General features: G+C 35.7%; 1 protein-coding gene across 2 annotated transcripts; it reads left to right on the top strand.

Moving 5' to 3' along the window:
• On the top strand, positions 1-19,784 carry anxa11a (annexin A11a). 2 transcript variants are annotated; one of them, XM_067385895.1, is made up of 15 exons: positions 1-149; positions 6,672-6,899; positions 8,193-8,275; positions 10,692-10,892; positions 10,984-11,071; positions 12,624-12,718; positions 12,981-13,094; positions 14,192-14,282; positions 14,444-14,523; positions 14,638-14,694; positions 14,780-14,873; positions 17,184-17,279; positions 17,739-17,797; positions 18,790-18,912; positions 19,018-19,784. In XM_067385895.1, the coding sequence occupies exons 2-15, from the start codon at positions 6,680-6,682 to the stop codon at positions 19,075-19,077; spliced, it is 1,461 nt and encodes a 486-aa protein (XP_067241996.1). In that variant the 5' UTR covers positions 1-149; positions 6,672-6,679; the 3' UTR covers positions 19,078-19,784. The 2 variants fall into 2 exon arrangements, with proteins under 2 accessions (XP_067241996.1, XP_067241994.1); XM_067385893.1 differs by having other exon boundaries at positions 10,554-10,892.
• The last annotated feature ends 1,610 nt before the right edge of the window (positions 19,785-21,394 follow it).

Below are 21,394 nucleotides of genomic sequence, written 5' to 3'. Positions count from 1 at the left end.
TTTTGTGTTTAGTTAAAGATTGTTTGGTGTGAAACAGTCATGGAAAGAATGAGTCCCACCCACCTCATTACATATTACGCTGCGTGTCCAACGCACGAGCAAAAGAGAGGTACTCTGTACCTAGGAAGTGACTGCCCGCTGTATAAACTGTAAGTAACATTTACTCTTTTACACTACATTCGGTCGTTTTATACTAGTAAAATAGTTATAAATACGTTGAGCGCGCTGTTATGTAAACGTTTATGCGCTTTCTGTTCTGTTTTGCCTGCAGGAATGCCACTGCGTTATTTTAAGCTTCTTCAAGCCTTCTTCCAGTTAGCATTTTCAGAGCTCCCACCCATAATGTTGTGTATTGATAATCTTATGTCGCTCATGTTCGCTTCGCACATTTAAGTATCCAGCTAATTTAAAATCCTACAGCGAAGTCCAGTTATATTCTGCAGTGTACTTTTTACAGGGTGAAAACATGTTTTCATGTGACCGAACATTTTGTCCTCCAACAGTACTGTTGTGTGGGACAGATAAAAATGGAAGTTTAGAAATCCTAATAAGCACATATTTTGTTGTTGACTGAGTAAACCTGAATAATGACACTTTTAATGTAGGCCTCAATGGACATCTGTCTCGTCTTATTTAATTAGGACACATAATAGTGTTCAGATGTTTATGTTTGCTCATATGGTTACTATGTTGGGCTCTGGTAGGAATTCTCTTATCATATATATATATATATATATATATATATATATATATATATATATATATATATATATATATACACACACACACACACACACACACACACACACACACACACACACACACACACACACACACATATATATATATATATATATATATATATATATATATATATATATATTAAAAAAAAAGATATTTTAATTTACATGTTTAAAATATAATTAAAAATATAGTTAATATAACTTAAAAAAATGTTCTTAGTTTGAAGAACATTTAAATAATCTAAATAACTTTTTTTGCACTATAAAGAACCTTTTGTGGCATCATGGAAATGTTTCATGGATGTTAACATTTCTTCATGATGAACTAAGTTCTTTATTAACCTTGAGGCCCAGTTTAACAGACAGGGCTTAGATTAAGCTAGGTTTTGGATTTAGGATTAGGTCTTAGTTCAGTTAAGTAGCTTTTATAAATGTGCCTTAAAACATTACTGGTGTGCATCTTGAGATAAAACAATGGCACTGACAAATTTTAAGATATGTTACTGGAAGTTGCTTTCAGTTAAAACAGCTTAAACATGCATTTTAGTCTGGGACAAGCTTAAGCCTTGTCTGTGAAACCAGGGGTGAGTGTTGCATTTTAAGCTTGCCCTTTAAAAAGGTAAATTGTACCATATTAATTTATTTGCATACTTTATGATGTTTACTTTGCAAAGTCATTAAATTAATCAGATGTACAGAGTCATTTACTTTACATTTATTTAATATTTTTTCGATACATATTTTCATTATTTTGCAAAAATAATTGGTAGAATCTTGCCCTGTTGAAGACCGCACCTTAATAGAAAGTAAAACTATTAGAGTCAAAAAGAGTTGGTGTTGTGGTTAAACTGGTAGATAGCGCTGTTTTGACATTCTAATGCATGGCATTAACATTTTTAAAAATTAGGCCAAACAAAAGCCTTTTTTCTGCTCTGGGCAATGTGTGATTGTATAGGCCTGAAATCAACATAGTGGCCCTCATTTACGAAATGAACATATGATAGAAAACTGGTCGTATGGTTATTTCCACACAAAACTTGGCATTTATCTGTATAGACGTAAGCGGTGGCTATGATCTCAATCTCAAATTTGACGTCAGGTGGTTTCAACTTGTGTTGTATGCAGGGGCGATTCTAGGATTTTGATTTTAGGGGGGCTCAGCCCCCAATAAGGGTATGATTAAAAAAATATTATTTGACTGACTGTTGCCAGTGCCCAAGGATGTCGACCGGAAGTTGAAGTCGGCTGCGTGCCGCCATCTTGTAGCAGAACTTCACTTGCGTTAGCATCCCATTGACTCCCATTCATTTTGGCGTCACTTTGACAGCGAATAACTTTACATCTGAGGCGTTTAAAGACTCCATTTGTCCATAATTTATTTCTAAACATACACGACAATGTATAAAGGGCTCCATTACCTTCTATGTTACATTATGGCCCCGTAGAAACAGTTTTTGTAAAAATAGGCTAACGATTGCGTCATAACCACTCGACTCTCTGTCGCACAGTAGAGAAATTACCGTACAGACAGGAGGAGAAGCTCGCAGGCAATAGTATGCATTAACTTAATATGGCGTACTGGCGTTACATTTTAAAATATTATACAAAATAATTAATCAGAATACTTACTCCTGCTCACTCACGCCAAAGAACTCCCCGCTCAAGCTCGCCGTCTCTGCAAGATTAACAAAGGCAGTTTGGCAGCCATCTACAATGAAATATTTTAGTTTTTTAGCTTTTTAGCCTTTATAATCAACAATACAGTTGGATATTCATAAAGTCACCCCATGAAAATTGATGTCATTTTAAGTATTTTAACTAACCAGCTAATATTCATTAAGAATATAGACAAACCATGTATTAATGTAATTGTCTATTGGCAATATGATTAATCTGTTCTATATTTATTTCTATTTATTAAAAATAACAACATGAATTATCAATTCAAATCTAGTATAAATAGTATAAATCAAGAAAATCAAAAATCCCTTTACTCTACACTTATTTATGTATCATGACACTCCTCCTGATTCATTATTACTTAATACAAAACTATATTTAATAATACAAAACAAAATAACTCCACATTCTCTCTCTGGGCCATCTAGTGCTTTCAGACAATGATGTGTGTCATTTCTGTGCATGGCTGCATAATGTAATGTCAAAATACATTATAATATGTCTGTAATTGTAAAAAGTAAATTAAAATAAATCATGATCGTTTTCTGAATCTAAAGTATGTTTTCATGGGTGTTAATCACTTCATTTTTGTAGGGATAAAAAACAACTATCACACAAGGGCTGAAGGTGAACGCAGCGAAACGTATTTGTATTGGATGAGAAACCGAGCCGTCCCGTGTGCTCCCAATGCTCCAGTAACAATACATTATGTAAACTGCAATGCATTTATGACAAAGAACTGCACCGATGCAGATGTAATATCATAGCATTAGCAATCTATCAATAAATGCACGCACACACGACACACACCTTGTGCTCTCTGATGTTCGCTCTGCTCGGCGCCCCTGCAGATTAAAAAATGCGCTAAATCCAAGCAGACTCAGATAAGGGGAGGAGCCAAAACTTGACGCAGCTTGCCGCCGTTTCAAATTAGTTTTTTTAAAGGGGACTGAAGCGATCAAAAATTTATTAATCAAATATATTTTTTTTAGGGGGGCTGGGCAGAAGTTTAGGGGGGCTGAAGCCCCCCTAAAAAAGGCCTAGTGACGCCCTGTATGCAAGTTTTTGAGATAGCGCGAACTTGCAGCATAGCAAATCTGGCGGATATTTGAAGCCACATATGCATCATTTAAAATGTGTTGCCAAAGGTTAACCAGTGTTTTTGCTCTAAGATCAGTTTCTCTTTCATGAAGTTAGTCTACTACATGGCATGCTCATAGGCTACTGCTGAGATAATTACAATCAATTAAAATCAAAAGCAATGGGTAGGTTTACATATTTGCATTGTGATTGGTTAGATCCGTCTTCTTGGCCAGGTTACTTTTCTCCATGTTATAAACTCTAGGGACGAGGCTTCAAAACCATGAACTTGTAGGGGTGTGATATTTAACTGACAATTGTTTCCAGCTGCCATATTTTATCAATGGGATTTGCAGCATATGAATATTTAATGAATCAAACATGAACCCTGTTTCTGTGGTTGGATCGGCACTCGTTTCTACGTTAGATTGAAAGACTAGGCCTATTGTGATCCATAAGTTTGTAAATCTTAACCATGTGGATTGCATCATATATTGAGGTGTGGTGCTTTTTATCTGCAGGGTTCATCTCTAAAAGTCTGTTTATACTGCCCCTTCCCTCTACACAACTTCTAATGTATTTTATGGCAGGTGACAAACCACACCCACACTGAGTAAAGGTGATAAGACTGTATGCAGAGTGTATTTTACTTTCAAATGCATCTGTAATAGTTTCCATGACCAATGGAGTGTGAACATAGGCTAAATGTTACAGTGACCTATCTGGTTATTCACAAAGTCTGGACATCACAGAGGCAATGCGCCAAGGGTTGATGAGCGATATTATAAAAGCCTATTTTTCACATCTTATCTGCTCCTATCATGTTATCCATATAATTTGTGCCCCATGTACTGTACCCATACTATTTTTTTCTGTGCTACAGATAGCATTGCCTTTCTTCACTGCCTCAATGGTTGGTTATTTAGCATAGGCAAAAGAGCATGATACTGCCTACTATAGACTTTAGTCAGGGTAGTGCCATATTTATTTTTTTCCGGAAGTAAAAACTTCATTCATTTTCTCCATAGGGAAATTGATTTTGCATGGTAACTTATAAACATTTAAAGACAGACCATAAGATATTTGGAAGAATGTTTGTAACTAAGCAGATCTCGCCCCCCATTGACCTTGAGTACCACAGTACCATAGGCGAGATCTGTTTGGTTACAAACATTCTTCCAAATATCTTCCTTTGTGTTCAGCAGAACAAAGAAATTCATACAGGTTTGGAACAACTTGAGGTGGAGTAAATGACAGAATTTTCATTTTTGGGTGAACTATCCCTTTAATCGATGGTATCTTCTGCTGAAGATGTCAGCCTGCATTATTTCAGCTTATTTTTTTAAATAATAATAAATAATAAATAATCCTGTTCAACAGTGGAATTCCTGGTGAAAAACTACATTACCCATGATGCTGCACAGAAAATTACACCAATCAGAGTTGGTGAAAAGAGCTTGTTAGCTCCACCCACTCCCATGAATCACTGAAAATGGTGTAATCATGTTGATCTCTCTACACTCTCTAAATGCTTAAATGTTTGTATATATTGTAACAACATCAGAGCTTGTCAGTGTTCTAAACTAAACCTGTTTCCCTATGGAAAATATGAATGGGAGTTTTACTTCCTGAACATGACTAGTTTTCTATAGCAGCAGGGCAGAGCTTCAGCTGTAGTTTATGTAATGTTTCCATGGTTTGTACCACACGGGAACTCTTCATTGAGACACTGACTGCTGTTAATGTTTGGCAAGAAAGGGAAAAAAAAAATAAGGTTTCATTTTGAGAGCATAGCCACTATTTTCTGTTTAAGGTTTATGTTTTAGTGCTTTTAGTGATTTATCTGAGGCTTTTTATGCATTAATTACCATATAAAGCAGATCATAATTGACAGCTATAAATATGTATTAATTTGAGACATTTTTAGATGTACAGCAGTCTGTGCTCAGTCTGTCTTTCAAGCAGCACAGGAGCAGGTGCAGCATAATGTTTGGAAAATGTGGCCTGATGGATGAAGCTTATGAATCCCCTTAAATAGAGCACTGCAGTTCCTGACAACTTATTTCAGGCATTTCCACATTGACTTTAGAATGATTGAAGCCTCTGATGCATTTTTTTAAAAGGTTAGTTCAACCAGAAATGCAATTTCTGTCATTAAGTGCGCCCTCATGTCGTTCCCGTAAGACCTTTGTTAATCTTCCGAACACACATTAGGATATTTCTAGGCAGAAACGCCAATGCACCTTTTGAGGTCCAGAAAGGTATTAAAGACATCATTAAAATTTGTGACTTCAACCTTAATGTTATGAAGCGACGAGAATACTTTTCCCTGTCAGTCTCCTATGCTGTTGATGTAGTGAATGAAGTGCAGCGCTTCGGTGTTCATGTTCCAGTGCCAGCTCAGAAGAAATTGTTGAATAAATTTGTTATTTTTGTTTTGTTTTTGCATACAAAAAGTATTCTTGTTGCTTCATAACATTAACGTTGAACCACTGTAGTCACGTTGACTATTTTAACAATGTCTTAACTACCTCTCTGGACCTCAAAAGGTGGAATGACGTTGCTGCCTTGTGAACTAACCCTTTAAGCAATTACAGTTCTAAACTAAACTTTGGGTATGTTTACACGACAATTATGTACTAAAAACAGAAACGTTTTTCCTTTTGCGTTTTTCACGTACAGATAACAATGTTGTCAAAACTATCCCCGTTCACAGGGATCCGCAAAAACGATTAAAAACTCTGTATTCTGCTGCGAGGCCAGTAGATGGCGATGTCATTTTGTAAAGAAAAACTACGCACTTACAGACTTAACACATAATACGCATGCGCATGACATCACCATTTTCACAAATTCACTTTTTTGTAGTTTACACGGAGACAATAACGGTATCGTTTTCAAAAACGTGCACTTTAAAAAATAAAAAAAAACTTTTTCAAAAATGTGCATTTTCAGGCCCCCAAAACACTTTTGTAGTGTACATAAATGGCCAAAACACATAATTTATTCATTTATTTATTTATTTATTTTTTAAATCCGTTTAAAACAGTGTTGTGTAAACGGCTCCTTTGACATAATTTTTTTAATTCTAATGTCCAATCCAGGCTTATGAAGACTTAATTTATACACAGTTTTGGTAAGTAAATCCCATCCTTTTTTCATTTACAGGCACGACAATGAGCTATCCAGGCTATCCTCCCCAAACCGGCTATCCTCCTCAGGCTGGTGGATACCCACCTCAGCCAGGGGCATACCCTCCTGCAGCAGGGGGTTACCCCCCTCAACCTGGGATGTATCCCCCCCAGGCGGGTGGATACCCTCCCCAACCTGGTGCTTACCCGTCACAGCCAGGTGCCTATCCTGGCCAGCCAGGGCCGTATGCTCCTCCAGCCTCAGGTGAGCCAAAGTAAAACCAGGAAATTGCACTTATCTGGGTGGTAGATTTCCATATTTGTCACAATGTATTTCTTTGCATCATACTCAATGTGGTTTGTATTTGAAATGTTGGATTATGAAGTTTTTATGGGCACTTTAGTCATAAAGTCAGTGGACAAACCAACTTTGTATAGTGGCGCTTTCATTGAACAGTGATAAGTAGTGATGTTGACATTGTAATGTGGAATTTTTAGGTGGAAAAAATTGAGTGACTGAGTGTATAGTTAGTCAGAAATGCTAGCTCACTTCTAGCATTGTCTTGCACTGACAGACATTCATTTGGAAGCTCTTCTTTTGAGAGACCCAGTGGTCTGTGAGTGTTTTTTATGCCAGAGGTCACATGGATTATGTTATTGAATGAACTCCTATGAATGTTTCACAACATGTTCTTTTGGGAGGAAACCATTGACTTGTTGGCTAGTGTGTCACACATTTTCCATAATCTGGTTGCTTTAGCTATTTTTCCATAACAAAATATGCTTTGTTTGGTGTGTATACATGCTAGCATTCTATTCCATATCAACTAACCAAACGTATAAGTTAAATATTAGATTTAAAAATATATGTAGAGGAAACACCTAGCAGAAAGAGCTTAATTATGCCAGTCAGTGCAGTGTTACCTGACACTTCTTATTACCATAACATAACCTGCTGTTCTGGATTCAAACCGTGTTTCTGTTTTGTCAAATCACATCAAAACAGGTTCAGAACTGAAAAAGATTTTTTTTTATATAGTTACAAGATGGGGCGATGCAGGGCCCTCAGGGTACTGCACAGAATAATGATCAAAAGTTGATGTCTAGATTATTATTAGCCTGACATATGATGCACAATGTATCTGTATTTCTGCTATACACACTTTTGAAGTCAGCATGAAATGATGTTCACAGCCCATTTTATTTCTGTAATCTGACATATGAGACAGGATATTCAATGAGCGAGATGCACGGCATGAATTGTTTGGATTTTGAAAAATAGGCTGGAATGTTTTAGTCAGGTCTGAGACATCAGCCGAAAAGAAAAGTAATTTCACAGGCAGACCATATTTTTACATTTTTCTATTTGGAAATCCATGCACCACCAGTGAATCATGCACAAAAAGATCAGGAACAGGTAAATGTTTTAATTTAGTAAATGTGGTCAGTTTTGATTTCATGTTAACTGAGAATTGATATTGTTCAGTCATAATTTGTGTGGGGTTTTAGGTTTTTGTTTATGTGTTTTAAATTTTGTTTTAAATGCATGTATTTACAGGAGGTTGGGGTGCTCCAGGTGCTCCTATTGGCCTGGATAATTTGCCAAATCCCGGATTCAATGCATCAAATCTACCAGGAATGGTAAGTTCTACAATGTAACGATGATGTAATGCATAATTTGAAATGACATTGGTCTCCATTCTCAACAGATGCAGGTAATTTAATTCCAGTCAGCATGAAATGCACAGCCTTGGCTGAAATTGCATCAAATCCTTCCTTTATCAGCTTTTTACAAAACTGTGCTCTTGTGACCGTGACATTGATCTTTTATAATTTATCTGTAATCCGAATGTGCTTTGACCAACAAATTTGACCCTATTTAATTTACTGATGCACAAGCTTCTTTACAGTTTGCTCCGTAATCAAATTTACTCATCAGAGGAAATGTGAACAAGTGTGGATCCATTGAACTATTGCAGTAAGGGCAATAATTCACCCAAAAAATTCTGTGAATTAAATATTTTAAAAGAGTTCTCTTCTGTTAACCCTTGTGAAAAAGAACAACACTGCATACTTTTAAAAAGAGTACTTATTATATAAATAATATACTTTAAAAGAATATACTTATGTGCAAACTGAATATAATGTTTTGGGGCACGTATTTGCATGTTAATTGCAATTAAATGAAAATGTATTATTGTTAACATTTATATTAAATGCAGTTAGCTGAAATTTAGACTTGTTTTTGAACCACTTAAATAGGACTTAAAGGCACAGTATGTCAGTTTTACTGCTAGAGATCACTTATTTAAAACAATACAGGTTCAGCTTGATGACTGCGTGAATGAGCGTGGAATAATGGGAGTTGTTTTCTTTATCTCTACAGCTAATGGAAAGTAATCTGACGGGACTCAGGCATGAACTTATGTTGATAGATGAGCTAATGTATTAAAGTTTTATTAAAAATTACTGTGGTATGAAGTAGGTCGAGGCCAAGAGCTGTGGGAGAGGAATGAGGTCAGTGGAACGATTGCTCCGGAAGTATATAATAAGGAATGACGTGAAGGGCAAGAGAGTAAAGCAGCTGGTAAAGTAGCGCTGGTCAAAACAATCATAGAAAAAAAAGTCCAATAAAACACAATATGTTAAAGCATCTGTGGTGTTTCTATGGAATCTACAGAAATCGGAAATCGAGGGTACCGCGGATAGGCAAACGCAGTGACACGGCGCGTTACACTGGTTAAAATTGTGGATTTTTTGGGGATTTTAACATTGTTGGAAACATTTGGGATAATCTAAGTAAACAAAATATATAACATTGTTTTAGTGGTTTTTGGATATTTTAATCCGAAAGTCTTACATATTGTGCCTTTAAATGCATCTTTACATTTAACTTGTCTTTCTATTAAATGCAATATTGAGCAACATACTACAGTAAAATTATAATTAAGTACTTTACATGTATGTTAGTCAACACAACAGAACAAGTGTACATCTTTAAAGAGTGAGAAGAGATTATTAAAGCAATGATTTATGTTTTTTAATTTGCTATTTGCTATCTTTTAATTTGATATTATTACAAAGTGCACTTTTAAATGTGTACTTGTGTTTAGAAAGTTTCCTCTTTTTAAGTACACTTGAGTGGCTTTTTATTTTATTACTATTTTATATCTGCAGTTCATTTTTATTTTATTTTTTTGTAAATATACCTTTAATATTTGAAGTACACTATCAGTGCATATTTAATACATTTAAGCACACTTCTTTTTCACAAGGGAAGGTTTATAAATGGATACAAATACATATCACAAAAGGGAATTTCCTGTTTCATGATTTTGTAATTTATGCTGGGATCTAAAAGTGGCCAGAAGTTGAAGAAATACTAATATACTGGCAATATCTCAGCAATCGGCTACCTTGATGACTACCTAGATATTCTTATCAGCCATTAAACGCACACATTGGTTTTGATAGAAATATTTTTGGTAGTGTGGTGCCAACTGGTTTCATTTTTACTTTTTCAGTACTTCTGCATTTAGGGTCAGCAAGGGAAACTTTGAAGAAACAGCAAGGGAAACTCTGAAGAAACAGCAAGGGAAACTTTGTGCATGTGGAAGCTCATGTAAATGTTACAAAACCGTGTCACTGCCCATGTGTAATATGATGCGAGTGGCCTAAGTCAATAGGAACGTTTCAGTGCAAAGCCACACTATCTAAACAAACCTTTCCATGAATGCACACTTGTTCAGCATCCTTCTTATCTCCCTGTCCTGGCCTTAATCATCTCTTTGTTCTTCAGTATTGTCACTTCAAGGCTGTATATGTTCAATTTCCTGAAACGTCTGCTCTACTGTCCTAACTGTCATGCTTGCTTTTTGCTTTGTGCTTTTTTTCGCCCCCTCAAATTTTTCCATCACAGGCAAATCAGTTCGCCGCCAATAGTGGATATACCCCAAATCCATCCATGTTCTCTCAAATGCCTGGTGGATATCCTGCCCCCCAACCTGGGGGCCCACCAGCCCCCTCCCCTAACCAGCCCTATGGCCTGTACCCTCAGCCAGGAGGAGGTATGCCTCAAGGTCCAGGAATGGGATACCCTGGAGGGCCACCGCCTGGTCAGCAGATGCCGGGATACCCAAATGCCCCAGCACCCAGTCCTTCCGTCCCTAGCTATCCCAAAGCACCCTCACCCAACCCGTCCATGCCTGCATACGGCGGAGGTTACGGAGGAGGTGCACCTGCCGTTCCAGCTATCAGTGTAAATTGACGCAATTGAATTATTTTTGGTGTGCAATTTGGATTGTATATTTGTTTCCTAACATCTGTTGTTTTATTTCTTTTATTTGTAGCGTGGATTCAGAGGGACCATCCAAGACTTCCCAGGAGCTGATCCGCTAAAAGACGCAGAGGTCCTCAGGAAGGCCATGAAGGGCTTTGGTGGGTTATTTTTCATGTAAAAGCTCTTCGCTTAGGGAAAAAAGAATCTTGAAATACCTGAGAAGTTGTAAAATATGGTATATGATGAATATGCAAAACTGTGCTGCACGTTTTCCTCTCCATAACAAAATAAACACACAACAAAACAACAATGGTGAGAAAACAGCCGTTAAGAATGCATCTGATCATGGCAATGTGGATGTAACACGTTATGTTGTTCGCTCATTATCAATCATGCCACTGGCCTCGCACTGTTCTCATGGTCCTCAGCCTCATCCTGCTTGCCACTTAAAATACTCTAAAATACTCTTGAGACTGCACTCTACTCCTGGAGTGCTGGATAGCCCTTGGCGGATGGCTCGATACTCCTCTGCCGCTTGATGGATGGTGACGGCTCCTCCGGTTTCAGGCAGCCGGCAAGAGTCCCCCCCCCCCCCCCAGCAACTCACTCCAGCCCACCGCCTCGAGCGTTCCATGGTGGCAGACTCTGCTCAGCCATGCTCGATGGCACCTTAGATTACCCACAGCGGTGAGGGCTCTTTGACAGCGCGTTCCTCCTTCCTCCCGGGTTTTGGCACCAATGTAACACGGTATGTTGTTCAGGAAAGGAGGTGGGAACCGACGAATGTTTTCACAAACTTTAATTCCAAAATAAACAACAAAACAAAAGTAAAAGCAGCAGCCCCTCGCGAACGACTGCCGCACACACATAGACAAAACATAACATAAATAGTCCAGGTCTCGTCCTCTCTCGTCCTTCACTGTCGTCGCACCTCTTTTTATGCATCCCAGCTCCTCCGTGAGATCTGAGACCAGTGTGTTGCGCAGGTGGAGCTCATTATCAATCATGTCAACGGACTCGCGCTATTCCCACGGCCCTCAGCATCGTCGTGCTAGCCACAGTTGGATATGTTTGGATATGAGCTCTGAAATTCACCACTCTAATCAAGTCACAATGTTTTTATATGGCACTTTATACAATAGATTTCTTTAAAGCAAGCAGTTTTACATTATTAAACTTGAAAAAAACAGTGTCAGTGTGGCTTTCAGTTAGAATTACAACTTCAATTTCTACTATAAAGCAGCTCTCCAGTGTGTTCATGTTTTTGCTCGTGTCTGACTTCCAAGTGAAAGAAGGCGGAGCTGCAGAGCAAACCTGCCTATTATGTAATAGTCCAATGTTAGTTCAAAGGTGTTTACCAGCCAGAGCGAACTTTTCTGTTTCAAACACCTGAAACAAACTCTTTGTTCCAGTTTGTTCTTTGATTTCACTTTAAGAATATCAAGGTCTTTACTCTGTTTCTTGGAAAGCAGCATCACTTCTCCCTCAGGGGTAAAAGGTGTTCTGTTCTTTTTTGTTTGTTTGAAGTCTATCTATTATTAATCTTGTTAAGTTTGACCGCTTTGTTATACAGGTGGCGGATGTTCATATACTAAGAGCTTTTTTTTTTTTTTTTTTTTTGGACTTACATGGAATACAATATGAGCTTCTCCTGAAAATGACTCATCTTTTTACTCTATGCTGCTAATATACAAGCACATGTTTCAACAGGCACTGATGAACAAGCCATCATTAATTTGCTTGGAAGTCGCTCCATCAAGCAGCGTGTACCTCTTCTGGTGTCATACAAGACTGCCTATGGAAAGGTAATGAGAGCATTGGAGCTTTTTAGATATTTGCTATTCAGCAGATGGAACGGCAGCTGTGAATCATGAGTTGCTACTTGCTATTATATAGTAAGAGGCAGGTGGTATTAGTGGGAGTGATTTTTCTCATTCTAGACAGCATTTGATTGGACAAATATTTGTATACACCCCTGAGTATAAGATGAGACATCCATATTTTTGGTCCATTTTGTGGTCTTTAAGATAAGCAACATTGTGCATTCATGTAACCCAATGTTTACAGGACTTGGTCAAGGACCTGAAGTCTGAGCTTTCAGGGAACTTTGAGAAATTGGTGCTGGCCATGTTGAAGACTCCAGCTCAGTATGACGCATATGAGCTCAAAGAGGCCATCAAGGTTTGTGAAAGTACTTTATTAACAGAATTTAGAAAAATGTTAGAAATTACTTAATCGTACATTGTGCAACTTTGCACCATCACATGAAATGTGTGGGTGCAAAGTTGCACAATGTGATGCAATGATGCTATGTATAATATATAAACACATACTGGATTTACATTAGAGAAAGTATAGTTGTAATTATAATGATGATTTATATACCATTCAAAGGTTTTGGATCAGTATTAAAGCTAGGGTAGGCAATTTCGGAAAGGCTAGCAGTGGTAAGCTAGCTTTGAAAGCATAAGATCCCACACTCCCTTCAAAGCATCTCCAAAGCCACGCCTCCTCCAAAACACATGAACGCACACAGTAGATTTGGTCCTTTTTTTGAGGCTTCTTTTCTTTTTTTTTTATATTTAGACCACTTCTATGATTGATTGCTATCAGGATGTGACGAGAGTTTCAAGCAGTATAACAAAAAGTGTTTATGAAAAACATAAACATGCCTACCCTAGCTTTAATTAATTAATCAAATACCTTTAACTCAATAAGGACACATTCATTTGATTTTTATTTTAAATAAATGCTGTTTTTGAACTTTTTATTCATCAAAAAATCCTGAAAAAATGTTTCACAATTTCCACAAAAACATGAAACGGCACAACTGTTTTCAATTTATAATCACCAAAATCAGCATCTTAGAATGATTTCTGAAGGATCATGTGACACTGAAAACTGGAGTAATGATGCTGAAAATTCAGCTTTACCATCACAGGAATAAATGACATTTTTTAATGTATTAAAATAGAACAGTTATTTTAAGTTGTAGTAATATTTCACAATAATACTGTTTTTTACTGTGTTTTTGTTCAAATAAATGCAGTGTTTATGAGCATAATGCCATTGAACCATAGTTTTTTATATGTAACACTGTTCTCTGGGTCTTAAAGGAATAGTTTACCAAAAACACAAACACAAAAGGAGAATTTCTCACATCTACAACAGCTTACATTTTAAGTGAACTGTTCATTTATGGTGATCAGATAAAAAAGATTTGATTAGATGTTTTGATATGCCATTAATACAAATGTAATCTGCTGATTATTTCACAGGGAGCAGGGACAGATGAGGCCTGTCTGATTGAAATTTTGGCCTCTCGCTCTAATGCAGAGATAAGAGAAATCAATCAACTCTTCAAAGCTGGTACGTCCTCAACTCATATCACTTAATTCCTTCCCTCTGCAATTACAGATTTGATTACTTCCCAATCAAGCATCTGCTACATGTCATATGCATTTTAATTTAAAGCTTGACAGTAAAGCCTGGTGAATTGTGATAGATAATGCTCAGTGTTCCTGTTTTAGAGAATAAGAAGTCACTGGAGGATGCCATAAGTAGTGACACATCTGGACACTTCCGCAGACTTCTGGTCTCTCTTGCTCAGGTACACAGATGCTGTGCTTTTGTTTTATACATGGATTTAATTATGAAAACATGTAACATCAAGGACAGAAATGTAAATGTCATATCAGTATTCCTTTCTGTTATTATCTTAAAGGGTAATCGTGATGAGAGTGAGAATGTGGATATATCATTAGCCAAACAGGATGCTCAGGTAATTATTGAAATAATTTTTAAAAAATATGCATTTCTCAGTCTTTGAAGAGTGCCTACTATACTCTGTTTATGTTCTGCTGCAGACTTTGTATCAAGCCGGAGAAAATAAACTTGGCACAGATGAGTCCAAGTTCAATGCCATCCTGTGTGCTCGGAGCAAAGCTCACCTCAGAGCAGGTACGTCATGGGCCATTGACTTGATAAAATAATACTATTATTCCAGTCAAAGTCCTTTTAAGATAGGGCAGTTCATTCCGCGCCACCCCCAGGCAGATTATTTTCTTTCTAGGTAATTGGTACTGCACATATCTACTTGAATAGGGAAAGACCAAATATCTCCAAACCTGTTTGTCAAGATTACTGTACCGTAACATATATTGAATAATAAATAATTATGACGAATTATACATTGCTTCTGCTTTAGCTCAAATCAGACTAAAGAACTGCATTTTTTAGGCCAGCTAATGAGTAAAACACAAGTACAAAACAACAAGCAATACTTCTGTTGAGAAGGTGATTGGCTTTACCATTCCTCATGCCACTATATTGAGCATATATTTTTCCCATTTGTTTCTCTACAAGTCCTCCTATACTGTCTACAATTATATTGTTAAACTGTTCATTTAATGAGGATCTACAGCAGTGCATCTCAACCTTTTTTACTTCAAGGCACCCTCATTTGATATTTGAGGACCCCCTCCCTTCAACTCCCTATATCTACCCAGTAAAATATTTTAGAGTTTGGCATCTACCATTTTTTGTTTATTTTAATGATTGTTTTGTCTTATTTTAAATCATTTTAAAGGATTAGTCCACTTTCAAATAAAATTTTCACCCCCATGTCATCCACGATGTTCATGTCATCAAGGTTTTTGATGAAAACATTCCAGGATTATTCTCCTTCTAGTGGACTTCAGTGGCCTCCAGACGGTTGAAGGTCAAAATTACAGTTTCACTGCAGCTTCAAAGGGCTTTAAACGATACCAGACGATGAATAAGGGTCGAAAACGAAGCGAAACGATCGGCCATTTTCGAAAAAACATATATGCTGTATATGCTTTATAAACACAAATTACCGCCTTGCACGTGCTTCCGCTTTCCGTATTCTTCAAAAAGCTTACGCTGCATGTCCTATGCCTTTACTTTTCTACTCACGGAATGAACGCGGCACCAGTTTAGTTTTTGTCCGCAAGTAGAATAGAACATTCATTTATATATTTCACTTTTACAATAGATTGTTTTAAAGCAAGCAGGTTAATGGTATTAAACAAGAAAAAACAGTGTCAGTGTGGCTTTCAGTTAGAATTACAACTTCAATTTCTACTATAAAGCGGCTCTACAGTGTGTTCATGTTTTTACTCGTGGACATTCCGTAAAGTTCACTTTGGCATGCTGTTTTGAAATCCTGAAACAAACACAAAATGAACTTCGTTTTGGCCTGATTTTGACTGGTGTCACACCAGTTTGATCACTGATTTAGCTTGAAGAATATCGGGGCCTTAAAAGTGGGAAAATGCTCAGAAACTTCCAGGTTCTGCCACATGGGCAGCCACAATTTCACTTTTGGATCTGGCCTTGCAGTCAACCAACTCTTCCCAAGGCTGTAGTTGTCATTATGAGAATTATGACTCATGACCGGACATGTTTTCCCATGGAAATACTTGAATATGCCTCTAAATCAGCGACTTAGTATGTCATTTTCTGTTTTTCCATAGGACATAGTTATGTAAGAGTTGTCTATTGTACAGTTACATAATATGTGCAATACTATATTATACTATAATATATTTATCCAAATAATATATAATTTGACATTTTGCTTTTGAATGAAGTCTCTTATGCTTACCAAGGCTGCATTTATTTAAACAAAAGTACAGTCAAAAACAGTAATATTGTGAAATATTCGTACAATTCAAAGAAACTGTTATCTATTTTGATATTTATTATTATTATTATTATTTATTTATTTATTTTTTGTCTGTAATGGCAAAGCTGAATTTTCAGCATCAATGTCACATGATCCTTTAGAAATCATTCTAATATGCTGCTTTAGTGCTCAAGAAACATTTTATTATTATTAAAAAAAAGTTGTAAAAACGTATCCTTTTTTCTGTTCAAAGGAACAGCTTTTTTTTTTTTTCAATAAAAATCAATTGTAACAGTATATTTACTGTATAATGATATTTATAATCTTTTCTAAATAAAAGTAGCAATTTCTTTAAAAACAAAAACATACTGATCCCAAACCTTTGACAATTTGGCAATAAATGGTGTATATTTATTAAATAGTAAGCTAGTATTCCATTCAGCCATAGAGGACAGTTTAATGAACATTATGTTGGTGTTGCATTGTAATTAAAAGTATTGATTGTGATTTAAAGTTCATTACTGTACTCTCACATGCTTATTAACAGCCGTTTGTATATGATGTCAGTGTTTGCAGAAATAGCAATTGCATTAAGTCATTTTGTGTGTTTATGTTGCCAGTGTTTAATGAGTACCAGCACATGTGTGGCAGAGACATTGAGAAGAGTATCGAGAGAGAGATGTCTGGAGACCTGGAGAGTGGCATGCTGGCTGTTGGTGAGCTTTCCGATCTGCCATCTAGAATCGTTTGCTGAAATCTTCTCGTTAAACACTCATAATTGTATTTTTTAACTTGTTCTCCATTCTGCTGGCCCCTTTATGAGTAAAGCTGTTATAGGGTAAATATGTGGTAATATGTTTTTAATCACACAACGTGATTCATAACACATAAAATAGCTGACATATGTGCTTGCTGTGTCATAGTGCATGACTTTCTTTCAGTCGGTGTTCATAACGAGGTGTGTTTAGTGTGTCATTTCAGTGTGCTGTTATGAACAGTCAGGTTTTCTCTTTTAAATGACTTTCACTTTCAGACGAATGCCTGGTCTGTCTTCATTCGGTTTCATTTTTCCATTTAAGTTTCAAGATTCTTCCTGCTTGCTGTGTTGTACACGTCTTATTAGCTGCAGGGTGGTTTGTGTATGGTGAGTCTAAGCATGTTTTTTCTGTATGCAGTGAAATGCATTAAGAACACACCGGCCTACTTTGCTGAGAGACTCTACAAGGCCATGAAGGTGAGACTCATTCCTCTCTGTGCGGTTCAGCTTTACTGTCTACAGTGTAAAAGGGAAGACTAATCATGATTAATTACAACAAACATAGCCATGGTTTAGAAGTCATTTTGTTAGAAGTCAAACTATGTTAACTCTTTCCTCGCCATTGACAGAATCTTCTGGCAATCCATGTTTTTTTAATGTTATACAGTAGGGGGCGATATTACATATCTTCTGAAAGAATACAGATCAAAACACAGGCAAAATTGAAGCAAAATGTTGCTTTTTTATGAAACTTACCCATATTCAAATATTGATTAAAAAATAGAATGCATGCAGCTTTTTAAGCAGTGGCTCTGTTTTTTCTTTTGATTATATTGCAAGTTCAGATATTCATAGAGCAAATATATTTTGGGGGCCATGAAAGTTTTGTGAAAATTATTAAAAAAAAAAAATGTTGAAAATGAAATTATTATTTTTTTTTTAAATGCTGGTGGCGGCTAGCAACTTTTATAACTTTTTATAAAAGAAGAATCTTTTATTTATAGTAGTAAAAAAGAAAAAAATACATGTATGTATTTATAGAGTGATTGATTTTATTTTATTTTAAAATATATTTATTTATTTATTTATTTTTAGATAAGAATAAATTTTTTTAAATTAATTTTTTAATTTAAAAAAAGTATAAAAATACATAGTATAAAATTGTGTGCGTGTGTATGTGTGTGTGTGTGTGTGTTTGTATATATGTATATATATAATATAAAATGAACACAAACACAAATTCAGATACATTATATATTGTATTATATATTATATATATATTTAGTTTACATTTTTATTTTTATACTTTATCAAATAAATATATAATATTATCAAATAAAGTATACAATTAAAGAATTTAAAAATATAAGTTATAGAAATAAAAATATAAGTTTAAAAAAAAAAAAAAAAAAACTCATTCTCGATTTTGGAAAGGCAAACTTTAAACAGCTGCTTTTATGGTTGTACAGGGAGCAGGAACCAAGGACCGCACTTTGATTCGCATCATGGTGACCCGCTCTGAGGTGGACTTGCTGGACATTCGTCAGGAATACATGAAGAATTATGGGAAATCTCTTTACACAGCCATATCTGTGAGTGCCTGTGTAACCACCCCTCAGTCTATGCTTTACATTTTTTTTGAGAAATGAAAATTACAAATCCATAATATTTGTAATCGAACCCATCTGCATTTATAGGGAGACACTTCAGGGGATTATAAGAAACTACTGCTGAAGCTCTGCGGCGGAAGCGACTAGAAGCCACAGATGATCCCGACACTCAGAGGACAGGAAGCCACGCCACAATTTCGACACATCTTATGCCTTACCTTCATTTGCAAACTATTACATACTTGCATGTTTTACTGTACTCAATGCAAAGGCACTTGTGTGCATATATGCTGCATGTTACATTTTCATGCTGTTTCATTACTATATCTTTATTTCTAAAATAGAAAACGATATATCTTTACGTGCCTTCTACGCTGAAAGCAGTGGCTTAGCGAATTATTGTTTATATCAGAAAGAGTGCATGTTTTGGATGCATTTGTTTCCTCCAAGTATGCTTTGTTTGAAAGATGATCGCAAGAAAATTCTGGATTAAGTATTGTGCACATCTGAATGTCAAAATAGTTTTTACACATTTATGTATTTTAAGTAATATACATAATATAGTGGGGAAAATGTGCCATAAATGTTAGTTTGACTCATGTTCAGCGTAATTAAATGAACATTTTATAGTAAAGACATTTTTATTTACTGCATCATATGCATTATTAAATCTTTTTTTTACTTTTTTTTTTTTGCTATATACACTTTTTTTTGTAGTTTTAGCTGTTAAGATTGCCAACCACCTCCCTATTGAGGCAAAAAAGAGGTAATGATGGTGCTGTCTTTGTGTTTCTCATTTGCTTATTCTGTACAGAGACAAAACACACACAAATGAAATGCTAAGTAAATCCTGCCTGAAAGAGATCTCAAGCGTTTAACTCAAATTAACTTGGTGTTTCTTCAAAAGCTCCTTGGTACTATCAGTGCTGACTTCTGACGCTAACTGTGACCTCAAAACACCCTGATAAATATTAATATATGCATTCATATAATTATTCCTACTAGATCAGGCATGACAAGCATTACAATAAACAGAATAAAGATAGACATAAAGAGAATAAAGTGACATTACCTGGGCAAAAGTGGTCATAATCATAATTAGACCTGCATCTGGATCAAACCTCTTATTAAAGGATGATGAAAGAATACATACATACAAGTATTAATCATTTTAATTATTTATTTTAAAAGGTATTTTGTCCAACGGAATAGTATATATATATATATATATATATATATATATATATATATATATATATATATATATATAGTAGGCTATATATATTATAATAGAAACAGGGTATACAAAATATTAAGCTTTCTTGGCTACTTTAACTTTTAATTGCAAAAAAAGTAGAAAAGAAAGCTGACTATTTTGTTTATCCTGTTACTATTTATGTCACTTGTAATTAACCGTGTTTAACAAAGATTTTAAGAGCTGTGGAGGTTCTTAGCTCACTGTGAGTGAATCATGGGATACATCCATCATTTGTAGCTCTCTTGCCCCTCCCCGCAGTGCAGGGTGAGTCTGAAGTGTCACTGCTTCCAAATCAGCATAAATCTAATGCCATCCAACAGCCTGTTCATTTCTTCATATCAAGGGCAAACTGCTGAGGCCCGAAAGTAACATGAGCGTTATTTAGTTAGACAAGTTCATCGAGAACGCAAGAGGGCGGGGACATATTTAAATCATTCCCTGAACGATTTAGTGGAGAGACTCTTATTATGTAATGTATAATCATAGGCCTATACGTTAATTTTCATTGATTAATAGTGTTTTCTCTTAAATCTAACGGTTATCTAAGCAAACACTTGGATATAAGTAATTAAATATTTGAGTAAATATCACGGTGGTAAGTGACAAACATATTTTGCCTGGAGTTATGTTCTTATTTCCACCAGTAGAGGGCATACTTGCCCTATCCATTTCAAATACAACATTGAAGGATGGAAAAATTACAATAAATAGTATTAGAAAAAAGAAAAAAAAACCTCGTTTGATTTATTTCACTTTCAACCTTTTTTTTTCCCCTCTGAAATTTGATCGCTTTATATTATTTATTCATTCATTTTAGAAACAGCCCAATACTGCAGTCTTTCAGCATAGGTCATAAATGAAATGAAAATCCATTCAAAATTAAAAACTTTGGTCGTGATTATTCAGGGCTTACAAATACCAGAAAATGAGTCCCCACTAAGAGCAATCAACTTATATCTAAGCACTAGATAACATAAAAACAAAACATCTGTTCATACACATTAATCATCTCTCTCGTTTTTTAAGACCTTAATCTTTTATTGTGATTTCCTTCTGCGTGCTATTTACAGGAAATACAAGCCTGGAAATAATTAACTAGATAAAAAAAAATCCATCATAGTAATTTCAGTCTTTACAACATCGGTCTATTACAACAACTATTTTATGAGTTTTCTTTAATTATTCGGAACGCATACAAAGAACTAA

The sequence above is a fragment of the Chanodichthys erythropterus genome, chromosome 5 (genome assembly GCF_024489055.1).
Source record: "Chanodichthys erythropterus isolate Z2021 chromosome 5, ASM2448905v1, whole genome shotgun sequence".
Taxonomy (NCBI): Eukaryota; Metazoa; Chordata; class Actinopteri; order Cypriniformes; family Xenocyprididae; genus Chanodichthys; species Chanodichthys erythropterus.
This window is presented reverse-complemented; position numbering and strand designations above follow the sequence as displayed.